Genomic DNA, 17,626 nt, shown 5'->3' with positions numbered 1-17,626 from the left:
AGGAACAGTGGGGGGGGGGGATTACAGGGACAGTGGGAGGGGGGATTACAGGTACAGTGGGAAGGGGGATTACAGGAACAGTGGGGGGGGGGGATTACAGGAACAGTGGGAGGGGGGATTACAGGAACAGTGGGAGGGGGGATTACAGGTACAGTGGGAAGGGGGATTACAGGAACAGTGGGAGGGGGGATTACAGGGACAGTGGGGATTACAGGGACAGTGGGGATTACAGGGACAGTGGGAGGGGGGATTACAGGGACAGTGGGAGGGGGGATTACAGGAACAGTGGGAGGGGGGATTACGGGAACAGTGGGAGGGGGGATTACAGGGACAGTGGGAGGGGGGATTACAGGTACAGTGGGAAGGGGGATTACAGGAACAGTGGGGGGGATTACAGGGACAGTGGGGATTACAGGGACAGTGGGAGGGGGGATTACAGGGACTGTGGGAGGGGGAATTACAGGGACAGTGGGAGGGGGGATTACAGGGACAGTGGGAGGGGGGATTACAGGTACAGTGGGAGGGGGGATTACAGGTACAGTGGGAGGGGGGGATTACAGGGACAATGGGAGGGGGATTACAGGGACAGTGGGGGGATTACAGGGACAGTAGGAGGGGGGATTACAGGGACAGTGGGAGGGGGGATTACAGGGACAGTGGGGGGATTACAGGGACAGTAGCCCTCTCCCGCCTTAAACCTTTTTCACTGACTGCCCCACACCTCTGGAATGCCCTTCCCCTCAGTACCCGACTAGCACCCTCTCTATCCACCTTTAAGACCCACCTGCTTAAAGAAGCATATGAATAGCACTGTGGATATTCTGGACACATGATACATAAAGCTTGGCCTCCTGCAGACGCACTTACCAGAACTCCCTCCTACTGTCTCTGTACGTTCTCCCTACCTACTAATTAGACTGTAAACTCCTCGGGGCAGGGACTCCTCTTCCTTAATGTTACTTTTATGTCTAAAGCACTTATTCCCATGACCTGTTATTTATATTATCTGTTATTTATTTGATTACCACGTGTATTACTACTGTGAAGCGCTATGTACACTAATGGCGCTATATAAATAAAGACATACAATACAATACAATACAATACAGTGGGAGGATTACAGGGACAGTGGGAGGATCACAGGGACAGTGGGACGGGCGGATTACAGGGGCAGTGGGAGGGGGGGATGACGGACAGTGGGGGGTACAGGGACAGTGGGACGGGCGGATTACAGGGGCAGTGCGAGGGGGGGGGTGACGGACAGTGGGGGGGTACAGGGACAGTGGGGGGAATGACAGTGATTACAGGGACAGTGGGGGGGCATGACAGGGATTACAGGGATAGTGGGGGGGATTGCAAGGACAATGGGGGCGCACACTCCCCCCCCCCAATCCCATCCCATCCCATATCATATCATAGGCCCTACACACCAATAAACCACGTGCGCCTCCCCTACAGTCCTCCACGTACTATAGAGACTGGCAGCGGCGGCTAGGCGGCCGGAATCCCCTCTGTGAGCGTCTCTCTGTCCGCGCTGTGATTGGCTGAGGCGGGGGGCGTGGCCTCCGTGCTGGGCTGTGGCTGGGGGCGGCGGTAGCGCGTGGCTCAGTCTGTTCGGAGCTGCGGCGGGGGAAGGATCGGGGCCGGAGAACATGGTGAGTGCGCTGCGGGTCCTGCTCACTCCCCGCCCCGGAGAACAGAAGTCAGCTGCCGGGGGACAGGCCCTATCCTGCAGGCAGCCCCTATCCCCGGGGACCGGTCCTATCCCACTCCCGCAGGCCGCCCCTTCTCCCCGGGGACCGGTCCTATCCCACTCCCGCAGGCCGCCCCTTCTCCCCGGGGACCGGTCCTATCCCACTCCCGCAGGCCGCCCCTTCTCCCCGGGGACCGGTCCTATCCCACTCCCGCAGGCCGCCCCTTCTCCCCGGGGACCGGTCCTATCCCACTCCCGCAGGCCGCCCCTTCTCCCCGGGGACCGGTCCTATCCCACTCCCGAAGGCCGCCCCTTCTCCCCGGGGACCGGTCCTATCCCACTCCCGGAGGCCGCCCCTTCTCCCCGGGGACAGACTCTCCCCCCCCCCCCCCCCCCGGTGAGCGCGCGCACAGAGCCCCTTTTTTTTTTTATCTCGCGCCTTCTCTTGCCGATCAGCAGATCCGTCCGCGTGCCAGAGCGCGCGCGCATATCCCACGTGGAAGCCGCGTGCCCTTGCCTGTGACCCCCCACCCCCCCGCACGTGGCTGCGGGGATACTGGGAGTTTGTGCCTCCTCCCCCACGTGAATCTCGCCGCGGGTGGGTGGGCTCCCGCCTGTGATATTATACCTGCGCTGTATTAAACGCGGATTGGTTATAAAGACACGCGGCGCCGCCTCTGCTGGCTGCCTGTTCCCCGCACCCACTACCCCGCACTGTGCGGCCCGGGACAGTCTGTGCGGCCCGCGGCCAGATATCGCTCTGCTCTTCCCTAAATCTGTGTCTGCGTCTCTCCTCGTGGGATCCCTCTCCTCGTGGGATCCCTCTCCACCCGGGATCCCTCTCCACCCGGGATCCCTCTCCACCCGGGATCCCTCTCCACCCGGGATCCCTCTCCACCCGGGATCCCTCTCCACCCGGGATCCCTCTCCTGGCTTCCGATCAAATCCCGCAGCTCACACTCCATTCTTCTCCTCACTTTTACAGCTTTACCTCTAATGCCCCATATAATATCTCGCTGTATCCTATAACTCTGCCCCATATAATATCTCACTGTATCCTATAACTCTGCCCCATATAATATCTCACTGTATCCTATAACTCTGCCCCATATAATATCTCACTGTATCCTATAACTCTGCCCCATATAATATCTCGCTGTATCCTATAACTCTGCCCCATATAATATCTCGCTGTATCCTATAACTCTGCCCCTATAATATCTCACTGTATCCTATAACTCTGCCCCATATAATATCTCGCTGTATCCTATAACTCTGCCCCATATAATATCTCACTGTATCCTATAACTCTGCCCCATATAATATCTCACTGTATCCTATAACTCTGCCCCATATAATATCTCACTGTATCCTATAACTCTGCCCCATATAATATCTCACTGTATCCTATAACTCTGCCCCTATAATATCTCACTGTATCCTATAACTCTGCCCCATATAATATCTCGCTGTATCCTATAACTCTGCCCCATATAATATCTCGCTGTATCCTATAACTCTGCCCCTATAATATCTCACTGTATCCTATAACTCTGCCCCTATAATATCTCACTGTATCCTATAACTCTGCCCCTATAATATCTCACTGTATCCTATAACTCTGCCCCATATAATATCTCGCTGTATCCTATAACTCTGCCCCATATAATATCTCGCTGTATCCTATAACTCTGCCCCTATAATATCTCACTGTATCCTATAACTCTGCCCCTATAATATCTCACTGTATCCTATAACTCTGCCCCATATAATATCTCGCTGTATCCTATAACTCTGCCCCATATAATATCTCACTGTATCCTATAACTCTGCCCCTATAATATCTCACTGTATCCTATAACTCTGCCCCATATAATATCTCGCTGTATCCTATAACTGCCCCATATAATATCTCACTGTATCCTATAACTCTGCCCCTATAATATCTCACTGTATCCTATAACTCTGCCCCATATAATATCTCGCTGTATCCTATAACTCTGCCCCATATAATATCTCACTGTATCCTATAACTCTGCCCCATATAATATCTCACTGTATCCTATAACTCTGCCCCTATAATATCTCACTGTATCCTATAACTCTGCCCCATATAATATCTCGCTGTATCCTATAACTCTGCCCCATATAATATCTCGCTGTATCCTATAACTCTGCCCCTATAATATCTCACTGTATCCTATAACTCTGCCCCTATAATATCTCACTGTATCCTATAACTCTGCCCCATATAATATCTCGCTGTATCCTATAACTCTGCCCCATATAATATCTCACTGTATCCTATAACTCTGCCCCTATAATATCTCACTGTATCCTATAACTCTGCCCCATATAATATCTCGCTGTATCCTATAACTGCCCCATATAATATCTCACTGTATCCTATAACTCTGCCCCTATAATATCTCACTGTATCCTATAACTCTGCCCCATATAATATCTCGCTGTATCCTATAACTCTGCCCCATATAATATCTCACTGTATCCTATAACTCTGCCCCATATAATATCTCACTGTATCCTATAACTCTGCCCCTATAATATCTCACTGTATCCTATAACTCTGCCCCATATAATATCTCGCTGTATCCTATAACTCTGCCCCTATAATATCTCACTGTATCCTATAACTCTGCCCCATATAATATCTCGCTGTATCCTATAACTCTGCCCCTATAATATCTCGCTGTATCCTATAACTCTGCCCCATATAATATCTCGCTGTATCCTATAACTCTGCCCCTATAATATCTCACTGTATCCTATAACTCTGCCCCATATAATATCTCGCTGTATCCTATAACTCTGCCCCATATAATATCTCACTGTATCCTATAACTCTGCCCCATATAATATCTCACTGTATCCTATAACTCTGCCCCTATAATATCTCACTGTATCCTATAACTCTGCCCCTATAATATCTCACTATCCTATAACTCTGCCCCATATAATATCTCGCTGTATCCTATAACTCTGCCCCATATAATATCTCGCTGTATCCTATAACTCTGCCCCTATAATATCTCACTGTATCCTATAACTCTGCCCCATTTAATATCTCGCTGTATCCTATAACTCTGCCCCTATAATATCTCGCTGTATCCTATAACTCTGCCCCATATAATATCTCGCTGTATCCTATAACTCTGCCCCTATAATATCTCACTGTATCCTATAACTCTGCCCCATATAATATCTCACTGTATCCTATAACTCTGCCCCTATAATATCTCGCTGTATCCTATAACTCTGCCCCATATAATATCTCGCTGTATCCTATAACTCTGCCCCTATAATATCTCACTATCCTATAACTCTGCCCCATATAATATCTCGCTGTATCCTATAACTCTGCCCCATATAATATCTCACTGTATCCTATAACTCTGCCCCTATAATATCTCACTGTATCCTATAACTCTGCCCCTATAATATCTCACTATCCTATAACTCTGCCCCTATAATATCTCACTGTATCCTATAACTCTGCCCCATATAATATCTCACTGTATCCTATAACTCTGCCCCTATAATATCTCACTGTATCCTATAACTCTGCCCCTATAATATCTCACTATCCTATAACTCTGCCCCATATAATATCTCACTATCCTATAACTCTGCCCCATATAATATCTCGCTGTATCCTATAACTCTGCCCCATATAATAACTCGCTGTATCCTATAACTGCCCCTATAATATCTCACTATCCTATAACTGCCCCATATAATATCTCACTGTATCCTATAACTGCCCCATATAATATCTCACTGTATCCTATAACTGCCCCATATAATATCTCACTGTATCCTATAACTGCCCCTATAATATCTCACGATCCTATATCTGCCCCTATAATATCTCACTATCCTATAGCTCTGCCCCATATAATATCTCACTGTATCCTATAACTGCCCCATATAATATCTCACTGTATCCTATAACTCTGCCCCTATAATATCTCACTATCCTATAGCTCTGCCCCATATAATATCTCACTATCCTATAGCTCTGCCCCATATAATATCTCACTGTATCCTATAACTGCCCCATATAATATCTCGCTGTATCCTATAACTCTGCCCCATCTAATATCTCACTGTATCCTATAACTCTGCCCCTATAATATCTCACTATCCTATAACTCTGCCCCATATAATATCTCACTGTATCCTATAACTCTGCCCCATATAATATCTCACTGTATCCTATAACTCTGCCCCTATAATATCTCACTATCCTATAACTCTGCCCCATATAATATCTCACTGTATCCTATAACTCTGCCCCATATAATATCTCACTGATCCTATAACTCTGCCCCATATAATATCTCACTGTATCCTATAACTCTGCCCCATATAATATCTCACTGTATCCTATAACTCTGCCCCTATAATATCTCACTGTATCCTATAACTCTGCCCCATATAATATCTCGCTGTATCCTATAACTCTGCCCATATAATATCTCGCTGTATCCTATAACTCTGCCCCTATAATATCTCGCTGTATCCTATAACTCTGCCCCTATAATATCTCACTATCCTATAACTCTGCCCCATATAATATCTCACTGTATCCTATAACTCTGCCCCATATAATATCTCGCTGTATCCTATAACTGCCCCTATAATATCTCACTATCCTATAACTGCCCCATATAATATCTCACTGTATCCTATAACTGCCCCATATAATATCTCACTGTATCCTATAACTCTGCCCCATATAATATCTCGCTGTATCCTATAACTCTGCCCCATATAATATCTCGCTGTATCCTATAACTCTGCCCCTATAATATCTCACTGTATCCTATAACTCTGCCCCTATAATATCTCACTGTATCCTATAACTCTGCCCCATATAATATCTCGCTGTATCCTATAACTCTGCCCCATATAATATCTCACTGTATCCTATAACTCTGCCCCTATAATATCTCACTGTATCCTATAACTCTGCCCCATATAATATCTCGCTGTATCCTATAACTGCCCCATATAATATCTCACTGTATCCTATAACTCTGCCCCTATAATATCTCACTGTATCCTATAACTCTGCCCCATATAATATCTCGCTGTATCCTATAACTCTGCCCCATATAATATCTCACTGTATCCTATAACTCTGCCCCATATAATATCTCACTGTATCCTATAACTCTGCCCCTATAATATCTCACTGTATCCTATAACTCTGCCCCATATAATATCTCGCTGTATCCTATAACTCTGCCCCTATAATATCTCACTGTATCCTATAACTCTGCCCCATATAATATCTCGCTGTATCCTATAACTCTGCCCCTATAATATCTCGCTGTATCCTATAACTCTGCCCCATATAATATCTCGCTGTATCCTATAACTCTGCCCCTATAATATCTCACTGTATCCTATAACTCTGCCCCATATAATATCTCGCTGTATCCTATAACTCTGCCCCATATAATATCTCACTGTATCCTATAACTCTGCCCCATATAATATCTCACTGTATCCTATAACTCTGCCCCTATAATATCTCACTGTATCCTATAACTCTGCCCCTATAATATCTCACTATCCTATAACTCTGCCCCATATAATATCTCGCTGTATCCTATAACTCTGCCCCATATAATATCTCGCTGTATCCTATAACTCTGCCCCTATAATATCTCACTGTATCCTATAACTCTGCCCCATTTAATATCTCGCTGTATCCTATAACTCTGCCCCTATAATATCTCGCTGTATCCTATAACTCTGCCCCATATAATATCTCGCTGTATCCTATAACTCTGCCCCTATAATATCTCACTGTATCCTATAACTCTGCCCCATATAATATCTCACTGTATCCTATAACTCTGCCCCTATAATATCTCGCTGTATCCTATAACTCTGCCCCATATAATATCTCGCTGTATCCTATAACTCTGCCCCTATAATATCTCACTATCCTATAACTCTGCCCCATATAATATCTCGCTGTATCCTATAACTCTGCCCCATATAATATCTCACTGTATCCTATAACTCTGCCCCTATAATATCTCACTGTATCCTATAACTCTGCCCCTATAATATCTCACTATCCTATAACTCTGCCCCTATAATATCTCACTGTATCCTATAACTCTGCCCCATATAATATCTCACTGTATCCTATAACTCTGCCCCTATAATATCTCACTGTATCCTATAACTCTGCCCCTATAATATCTCACTATCCTATAACTCTGCCCCATATAATATCTCACTATCCTATAACTCTGCCCCATATAATATCTCGCTGTATCCTATAACTCTGCCCCATATAATAACTCGCTGTATCCTATAACTGCCCCTATAATATCTCACTATCCTATAACTGCCCCATATAATATCTCACTGTATCCTATAACTGCCCCATATAATATCTCACTGTATCCTATAACTGCCCCATATAATATCTCACTGTATCCTATAACTGCCCCTATAATATCTCACGATCCTATATCTGCCCCTATAATATCTCACTATCCTATAGCTCTGCCCCATATAATATCTCACTGTATCCTATAACTGCCCCATATAATATCTCACTGTATCCTATAACTCTGCCCCTATAATATCTCACTATCCTATAGCTCTGCCCCATATAATATCTCACTATCCTATAGCTCTGCCCCATATAATATCTCACTGTATCCTATAACTGCCCCATATAATATCTCGCTGTATCCTATAACTCTGCCCCATCTAATATCTCACTGTATCCTATAACTCTGCCCCTATAATATCTCACTATCCTATAACTCTGCCCCATATAATATCTCACTGTATCCTATAACTCTGCCCCATATAATATCTCACTGTATCCTATAACTCTGCCCCTATAATATCTCACTATCCTATAACTCTGCCCCATATAATATCTCACTGTATCCTATAACTCTGCCCCATATAATATCTCACTGATCCTATAACTCTGCCCCATATAATATCTCACTGTATCCTATAACTCTGCCCCATATAATATCTCACTGTATCCTATAACTCTGCCCCTATAATATCTCACTGTATCCTATAACTCTGCCCCATATAATATCTCGCTGTATCCTATAACTCTGCCCATATAATATCTCGCTGTATCCTATAACTCTGCCCCTATAATATCTCGCTGTATCCTATAACTCTGCCCCTATAATATCTCACTATCCTATAACTCTGCCCCATATAATATCTCACTGTATCCTATAACTCTGCCCCATATAATATCTCGCTGTATCCTATAACTGCCCCTATAATATCTCACTATCCTATAACTGCCCCATATAATATCTCACTGTATCCTATAACTGCCCCATATAATATCTCACTGTATCCTATAACTCTGCCCCATATAATATCTCACTGTATCCTATAACTCTGCCCCATATAATATCTCACTGTATCCTATAACTCTGCCCCATATAATATCTCACTGTATCCTATGACTCTGCCCCTATAATATCTCACTGTATCCTATAACTCTGCCCCTATAATATCTCACTATCCTATAACTCTGCCCCATATAATATCTCACTGTATCCTATAACTCTGCCCCATATAATATCTCGCTGTATCCTATAACTCTGCCCCTATAATATCTCACTGTATCCTATAACTCTGCCCCATATAATATCTCACTGTATCCTATAACTCTGCCCCATATAATATCTCACTGTATCCTATAACTCTGCCCCATATAATATCTCACTGTATCCTATAACTCTGCCCCATATAATATCTCGCTGTATCCTATAACTCTGCCCCTATAATATCTCGCTGTATCCTATAACTCTGCCCCTATAATATCTCACTATCCTATAACTCTGCCCCTATAATATCTCACTGTATCCTATAACTCTGCCCCTATAATATCTCACTGTATCCTATAACTCTGCCCCTATAATATCTCACTATCCTATAACTCTGCCCCATATAATATCTCACTGTATCCTATAACTCTACCCCTATAATATCTCACTGTATCCTATAACTCTGCCCCTATAATATCTCACTATCCTATAACTCTGCCCCATATAATATCTCACTGTATCCTATAACTCTGCCCCATATAATATCTCACTGTATCCTATAACTCTGCCCCTATAATATCTCACTGTATCCTATAACTCTGCCCCTATAATATCTCGCTGTATCCTATAACTCTGCCCCTATAATATCTCACTGTATCCTATAACTCTGCCCCTATAATATCTCGCTGTATCCTATAACTCTGCCCCATATAATATCTCGCTGTATCCTATAACTCTGCCCCTATAATATCTCACTGTATCCTATAACTCTGCCCCATATAATATCTCGCTGTATCCTATAACTCTGCCCCTATAATATCTCGCTGTATCCTATAACTCTGCCCCATATAATATCTCGCTGTATCCTATAACTCTGCCCCATATAATATCTCACTGTATCCTATAACTCTGCCCCTATAATATCTCACTATCCTATAACTCTGCCCCATATAATATCTCACTGTATCCTATAACTCTGTCCCATATAATATCTCGCTGTATCCTATAACTGCCCCTATAATATCTCACTATCCTATAACTGCCCCATATAATATCTCACTGTATCCTATAACTGCCCCATATAATATCTCACTGTATCCTATAACTCTGCCCCATATAATATCTCGCTGTATCCTATAACTCTGCCCCATATAATATCTCACTGTATCCTATAACTCTGCCCCATATAATATCTCACTGTATCCTATAACTCTGCCCCTATAATATCTCACTGTATCCTATAACTCTGCCCCTATAATATCTCACTATCCTATAACTCTGCCCCATATAATATCTCACTGTATCCTATAACTCTGCCCCATATAATATCTCGCTGTATCCTATAACTCTGCCCCTATAATATCTCACTGTATCCTATAACTCTGCCCCATATAATATCTCACTGTATCCTATAACTCTGCCCCATATAATATCTCACTGTATCCTATAACTCTGCCCCATATAATATCTCACTGTATCCTATAACTCTGCCCCATATAATATCTCGCTGTATCCTATAACTCTGCCCCTATAATATCTCGCTGTATCCTATAACTCTGCCCCTATAATATCTCACTATCCTATAACTCTGCCCCTATAATATCTCACTGTATCCTATAACTCTGCCCCTATAATATCTCACTGTATCCTATAACTCTGCCCCTATAATATCTCACTATCCTATAACTCTGCCCCATATAATATCTCACTGTATCCTATAACTCTGCCCCTATAATATCTCACTGTATCCTATAACTCTGCCCCTATAATATCTCACTGTATCCTATAGCTCTGCCCCTATAATATCTCACTATCCTATAACTCTGCCCCATATAATATCTCACTGTATCCTATAACTCTGCCCCATATAATATCTCGCTGTATCCTATAACTCTGCCCCATATAATATCTCACTGTATCCTATAACTCTGCCCCTATAATATCTCACTGTATCCTATAACTCTGCCCCATATAATATCTCACTGTATCCTATAACTCTGCCCCTCCTTACATCTCAGCCCTAATTTCTCGTTATGCACCATCCCGACTCTTGCGTTCCTCTCAAGGATGTCTTCTTTCTACCCCCTTTGTATCTAAAGCTCTCTCCCGCCTTAAACCTTTCTCACTGACTGCCCCACACCTCTGGAATGCCCTTCCCCTCAGTACCCGACTAGCCCCCTCTCTATCCACCTTAAGACACACTTGCGTAAAGAAGCATATGAATAGCACTGTGGCTAATACTACACGATACGTAAAGCGTGGCCCCCTGCAGACGCATTTACCTGAATGGGCTCCCACCATCTGTACATACGTTCTCCCCAACAGTTAGAGTGTAAGCTCTTCAGAGCAGGGACTCTTCCTTCATGTTACACTTATGTCTGAAGCGCTTATTCCATGATGTGTTGTTTGTTACTTATGATTGCACGTGTATCACTGCTGTGACGCGCTCTGTGCGTGGATAGTGCGATATAAACAGCCAGTCTGTGCCCCCGTGACAGGTCCTGCTCCATGTGCTGTTTGAACATGCCGCCGGCTACGCATTGTTCGGAGTTAAAGAAGTGGAGGAGATTGGGATGCTGCTCCCACAGGTGAGAAGCGCTGCAGGTTATCGGGGCGTGTGGGGGAGGCGGGGTCTCGGGGCGTGTGGGGGAGGCGCGCTGCGGGTTATCCGTGCGTGGGGGGAGGCGTGCGTGGGGACGGGCTGCGGGTATCGGGGCGTGGGGGGAGGCGTGCGTGGGGGACACACTGCGGGTATCGGGGCGTGTGGGGGACGGGCTGCGGGTATCGGGGCGTGGGGGGGACGGGCTGTGGGTATCGGGGCGTGGGGGGGACGGGCTGTGGGTATCGGGGCGTGTAGCAGCATGCACGGCCCTCGTTTCTTTCTGTGCCGTGTCTGTACCTGAAGCACAATGATGTTTCAATAATCTGTCAATCCCCTGAACAATGTGATGTCAGCATTTGTTATCCTGAGTGCTCGGGTACAGGCGGGTTTTGGGGTGCAGGAGAACAGCGCTAATACCGCGGCAGCTACGAACAAACGCCATTTAGGTTTATTTAAAAAAAAAAAACTAGTGTATGTATCTTTAATTATGTGGTGCTCAGTTTACTCAGCGCTTAAAGACTATAGTACAGGGCGTTGTGATGCAAGAAGTGCAGCAAACACAATGGGAAAGTATATCCCTGTGCATTAAGGCGGGTGCGTACACAAATGTTTGGGGGGGGGGAGGGGGCGCTTAGAGACCAGCGAGGCCTCTAACTGCCTCATGCCTGTTCTCCGGCCGCACGATGTTTGTGCGCCCCCTGGATGCAGCGTTCCAGCCCCGTGCGGAGGTATATAGTAACGTTCCTGTATAATGTTAGGAGACCGATACAATATTTAATGTGACACGCAGACTGTAAGTTCTTTGCGACAGGGAATCTTTGTCTGCAGCGCAAATTCCATTAAACCTCATTATTATGTCATGTTTCTTCCGGCTGTAACGCGTGCTGATGATATCGCTGTCCTGTCACTGTATCCCAAAACCCAGGTCCCCTTCTCCCATCTGTGTGATCCCGGGCCTGGGGAATAGCAGCTGTTTACCCCTAACGTGCAGTAATAACTGGCACCACTGGGGGCACAAGAGCAGCAGCAGTGTAACCTCTTCTGCCAGAGCTCCGTTGCTGCCACTAGGGGGCCTCCTTGAGCAGGCTGTGTTGTGATACACGCGTGTGTCTTGGTGTTGATGTGTGCTCCGTCTCTGCAGGTAGAGGAAAGCTTGCTGAACATCGGGAAGTTTAACAGCATAGTGAAGCTCGTGGCCTTCTCGCCCTTCAAGTCCGCCCAGAGTGCCCTGGAGAATGTGAACGCCATTTCTGAGGGTGAGGCGCGCGGCGGGTGCAATTATAACCAGCGGAGGCGCTAGACGTTGGTATCACGGCGGCTGTCCCCATCGCGCATTGGGCAAACTCGGGAAACGCAGTGACTTTGGCGTTTTTCTAATTCCTGCTTTGTGACCCGCCACTGCACGTGGTATAGCCACGCCACGCTGTTTCTTTATAGTGAGAGCCACGCTCGCACTAATTTGCTTTGTCTCCTCGCGCGCCCTGTGCGTATAGCGCGGTGTTTGTATCCGACGTGCAGTGATGTGTTACTAATCTGTCAATCCCCTGAGCACCGTGATGTCAGAACAATGTTACTGAGCACCCGGATACGGACATTGCGCTGGTACCGCACACGTTTAGACTGGTCTCATTTCTGGTCTGCCACCAGCGCACGGGTAAGGAGAATGTCGTCCGTCGCAGGTATCGGCGGGGCGAGAGCCTGTGCGCTGGTGGTATCAGCGGGGCGAGAGCCTGTGCGCTGGTGGTATCAGCGGGGCGAGAGCCTGTGCGCTGGCGGTATCAGCGGGGCGAGAGCCTGTGCGCTGGTGGTATCAGCGGGGCGAGAGCCTGTGTGCTGGCGGTATTGGCGGGGCGAGAGCCTGTGCGCTGGCGGCTCGCTGAATGTTTTCCATTAGTGACGTTTTGCGGTTTAATGTTTAATTAAACCTGGTTTAGCGCCAGAAAGTGACCGCAGCGCTAAGGAGGCTGTTAGGCCAAAAGAAACAGAACTGTGTTGGTGCGCGGCGCTGTGATTTGGGCCGCCACGCCTTGGTTCTGTTCGCTGCTCCGGCCTGTGTAATTATATCTGCAAACTGCCGGTCACTGGACATGTTTAACCGCCGGCCTGTATCGTACCCAGGTGTCCTACACGAGGACCTGAAGCTGCTCCTGGAAACCCACATGCCGGCCAAGAGGAAGAAGGCTCTGCTGGGGGTGGGAGACGCCAAAATCGGAGCCGCCATCCAGGAAGAGCTGAAAATCCCGTGTCAGACGGGGGGCGTGGTGGCGGAGGTGCTAAGAGGTAAGCTCCTCAGTGCAGGGCGGGTGAGCTTGGCACACCTGTACATACTCCCCTGCACGGAGCCGGTGAGCTTGGCACACCTGTACATACTCCCTGCACGGAGCCGGTGAGCTTGGCACACCTGTACATACTCCCCTGCACGGGGCCGGTGAGCTTGGGGGCGGGTGAGCTTGGCACACCTGTACATACTCCCTGCATGGGGCCGGTGAGTTTGGGGACGGGTGAGCTTGGCACACCTGTACATGCTCCCTGCACGGGGCCGGTGAGCTTGGCACACCTGTACATGCTCCCTGCACGGGGCCGGTGAGTTTGGGGGGTGGGTGAGCTTGGCACACCTGTACATGCTCCCTGCACGGGGCCGGTGAGCTTGGCACACCTGTACATGCTCCCTGCACGGGGCCGGTGAGCTTGGCACACCTGTACATACTCCCTGCACGGGGCGGGTGAGCTTGGCACACCTGTACATACTCCCTGCACGGGGCGGGTGAGCTTGGCACACCTGTACATACTCCCTGCACGGGGCGGGTGAGCTTGGCACACCTGTACATACTCCCTGCATGGGGCCGGTGAGCTTGGCACATCTGTACATACTCCCCTGCACGGGGCCGATGAGCTTGGCACACCTGTACATACTCCCCTGCACGGGGCCGGTGAGCTTGGCACACCTGTACATACTCCCTGCACGGGGCCGGTGAGCTTGGCACACCTGTACATACTCCCCTGCACGGGGCCGGTGAGCTTGGCACACCTGTACATACTCCCCTGCACGGGGCCGGTGAGCTTGGCACACCTGTACATACTCCCCTGCACGGGGCGGGTGAGCTTGGCACACCTGTACATACTCCCCTGCACGGGGCGGGTGAGCTTGGCACACCTGTACATACTCCCCTGCACGGGGCGGGTGAGCTTGGCACACCTGTACATACTCCCCTGCACGGGGCCGGTGAGCTTGGCACACCTGTACATACTCCCCTGCACGGGGCCGGTGAGCTTGGCACACCTGTACATACTCCCCTGCACGGGGCCGGTGAGCTTGGCACACCTGTACATACTCCCCTGCACGGGGCCGGTGAGCTTGGCACACCTGTACATACTCCCCTGCACGGGGCCGGTGAGCTTGGCACACCTGTACATACTCCCCTGCACGGGGCCGGTGAGCTTTGCACACCTGTACATACTCCCCTGCACGGGGCCGATGAGCTTGGCACACCTGTACATACTCCCCTGCACGGGGCCGATGAGCTTGGCACACCTGTACATACTCCCTGCACGGGGCGGGTGAGCTTGGCACACCTGTACATACTCCCCTGCACGGGGCCGGTGAGCTTGGCACACCTGTACATACTCCCCTGCACGGGGCCGATGAGCTTGGCACACCTGTACATACTCCCTGCACGGGGCCGGTGAGCTTGGCACACCTGTACATACTCCCCTGCACGGGGCCGATGAGCTTGGCACACCTGTACATACTCCCTGCACGGGGCCGGTGAGCTTGGCACACCTGTACATACTCCCCTGCACGGGGCCGGTGAGCTTGGCACACCTGTACATACTCCCCTGCACGAGGCCGGTGAGCTTGGCACACCTGTACATACTCCCCTGCACGAGGCCGGTGAGCTTGGCACACCTGTACATACTCCCCTGCACGGGGCCGGTGAGCTTGGCACACCTGTACATACTCCCTGCACGGGGCCGGTGAGCTTGGCACACCTGTACATACTCCCCTGCACGGGGCCGATGAGCTTGGCACACCTGTACATACTCCCTGCACGGGGCCGGTGAGCTTGGCACACCTGTACATACTCCCTGCACGAGGCCGGTGAGCTTGGCACACCTGTACATACTCCCCTGCATGGGGCGGGTGAGCTTGGGGGCGTGCTCCATGGGGCGGGTGAGCTTGGGGGCGTGCTCCATGGGGCGGGTGAGCTTGGGGGCGTGCTCAATGGGGCGGGTGAGCTTGGGGGCGTGCTCCATGGGGCGGCTGAGCTTGGGGGCGGGTGAGCTTGATGTGTTTCTGCTGCAGTCTCGGTTGTGACTTTGGTCTCTTCCCTCTCTGCAGGAATCCGCGTCCATTTCCACGCACTGGTGAAGGGGCTGACCGCGTCGTCTGCTTCCAAAGCGCAGCTCGGCCTGGGCCACAGCTACTCCCGAGCCAAGGTCAAGTTCAATGTCAACCGGGTGGACAACATGATCATCCAGTCCATCAGCTTACTGGACCAGCTGGACAAAGACATAAACACCTTCTCCATGCGAGTGAGGTCAGTACCGGCCGCAGGGGCTTCCCCCAATCTCCCTGCACAGTACGTGAGCGTGTGCTCCGCGGCTGTGAGTGTGCGCTCCGCGGCTGTGAGTGTGCGCTCCGCGGCTGTGAGTGTGCGCTCCGCGGCTGTGAGCGTGCGCTCCGCGGCTGTGAGCGTGCGCTCCGCGGCTGTGAGCGTGCGCTCCGCGGCTGTGAGCGTGCGCTCTGCGATCCCTCCCATTGCTTACCACAGGCAGTGTTTCCCTTCCACTGACTGTACAGAAAGAGGAGGAAGAGTGTTATCCCCGTCTACACCACGGCCAGGCTCTCTGTGCCCGGCCGGTCTTGTTATCGGGGAGACAGATCTCACATGGGACACGCTATACCCGTGTTATCCTGTAACGTAAACCCGATCCGTGTGTCCAAACATGTCTCACCGTATCCGCTTCCGTTAATAAAGTCCCCTTTATCTGGGATGTCCTGAGAGCGGGGGGGGGGGGGGGCGGGGGAAGGGGGGTACTTGAGATGACGAGGCTTGGCACGGGTACCTGCTTCTTGGTATTGGTGATCGGTCTTGTCGCGGTATGTAAATGAGTGGTGAGTATAGAGTGACCCCCGTGTCTTCCCGCAGAGAGTGGTACGGGTATCACTTCCCGGAGCTGATAAAGATCGTGCCGGAGAATTACACGTACTGCCGTATGGCCAAGTACATCGGCAACCGCAAGGAGCTGAGCGAGGACAAGCTGGAGGACATGGAGGAGATCGTGATGGACAGCGCCAAGGCTCAGGCCGTCCTGGAGGCGTCCCGCTCATCAATGGGTACGTCCTGCGTGTGACACGGCGCGTCCATGTGCTGGCGTGTAAATCTCCGGTCCGTGTGCAGCGAGTACACGCTCTGCGCTTCCAGGGCCGGCGCACTTTCTCCGTGTTGCTCTGGAAGGCGCATGCAGACGGGTTTTCGGGTGACACTTTTGCGTCCCCGCTCTGAACAATGTGACGTGTTTGAGTGCACGTTTGTTTCGAGGTCCTCACATTAAGCGATGCGTTGGCGCGGCCAGACACCAGGTTATTGTGATAGTAATCGGGCGCGTTGGTCGATGCATGACCTGGGAGGGGGGGGGGGTTGGTTATTTTCCTAGCGTCCCGAGTGTGTCCTGTGCGTATATAGCGCGGTGTTTGTATCTGATGTGCGGTGATGTGTTACTAATCTGTCAATCCCCTGAGCACCG

At 49.2% G+C, this 17,626-nt stretch overlaps 1 protein-coding gene and 1 non-coding gene across 2 annotated transcripts in view; both read left to right on the top strand.

Moving 5' to 3' along the window:
* The first annotated feature begins 1,523 nt into the window (after nucleotides 1-1,523).
* NOP56 (NOP56 ribonucleoprotein) overlaps nucleotides 1,524-17,626 on the top strand; it is a 28,007-nt gene continuing 11,904 nt past the window's right edge. Inside the window, exons 1-6 of the mRNA XM_075580430.1 lie at nucleotides 1,524-1,655; nucleotides 11,775-11,864; nucleotides 13,020-13,134; nucleotides 13,997-14,158; nucleotides 16,218-16,416; nucleotides 17,029-17,227. Of these exons, the coding sequence (XP_075436545.1) occupies nucleotides 1,653-1,655; nucleotides 11,775-11,864; nucleotides 13,020-13,134; nucleotides 13,997-14,158; nucleotides 16,218-16,416; nucleotides 17,029-17,227 (768 nt within the window). The 5' untranslated portion in view covers nucleotides 1,524-1,652. The remainder of the gene's footprint in view (nucleotides 1,656-11,774; nucleotides 11,865-13,019; nucleotides 13,135-13,996; nucleotides 14,159-16,217; nucleotides 16,417-17,028; nucleotides 17,228-17,626) is intronic.
* Nucleotides 16,629-16,762, top strand: LOC142473250 (small nucleolar RNA SNORA51). Its single transcript, XR_012790011.1, has one exon. It is a non-coding gene; the product is annotated as a small nucleolar RNA SNORA51 (small nucleolar RNA).

Source organism: Ascaphus truei (genome assembly GCF_040206685.1).
Source record: "Ascaphus truei isolate aAscTru1 chromosome 1 unlocalized genomic scaffold, aAscTru1.hap1 SUPER_1_unloc_1, whole genome shotgun sequence".
In the NCBI taxonomy this organism is placed as follows: domain Eukaryota; kingdom Metazoa; phylum Chordata; class Amphibia; order Anura; family Ascaphidae; genus Ascaphus; species Ascaphus truei.
The sequence above is the reverse complement of the archived record's forward strand: the minus strand, read 5'-3'. Positions and strand labels throughout refer to the sequence as shown.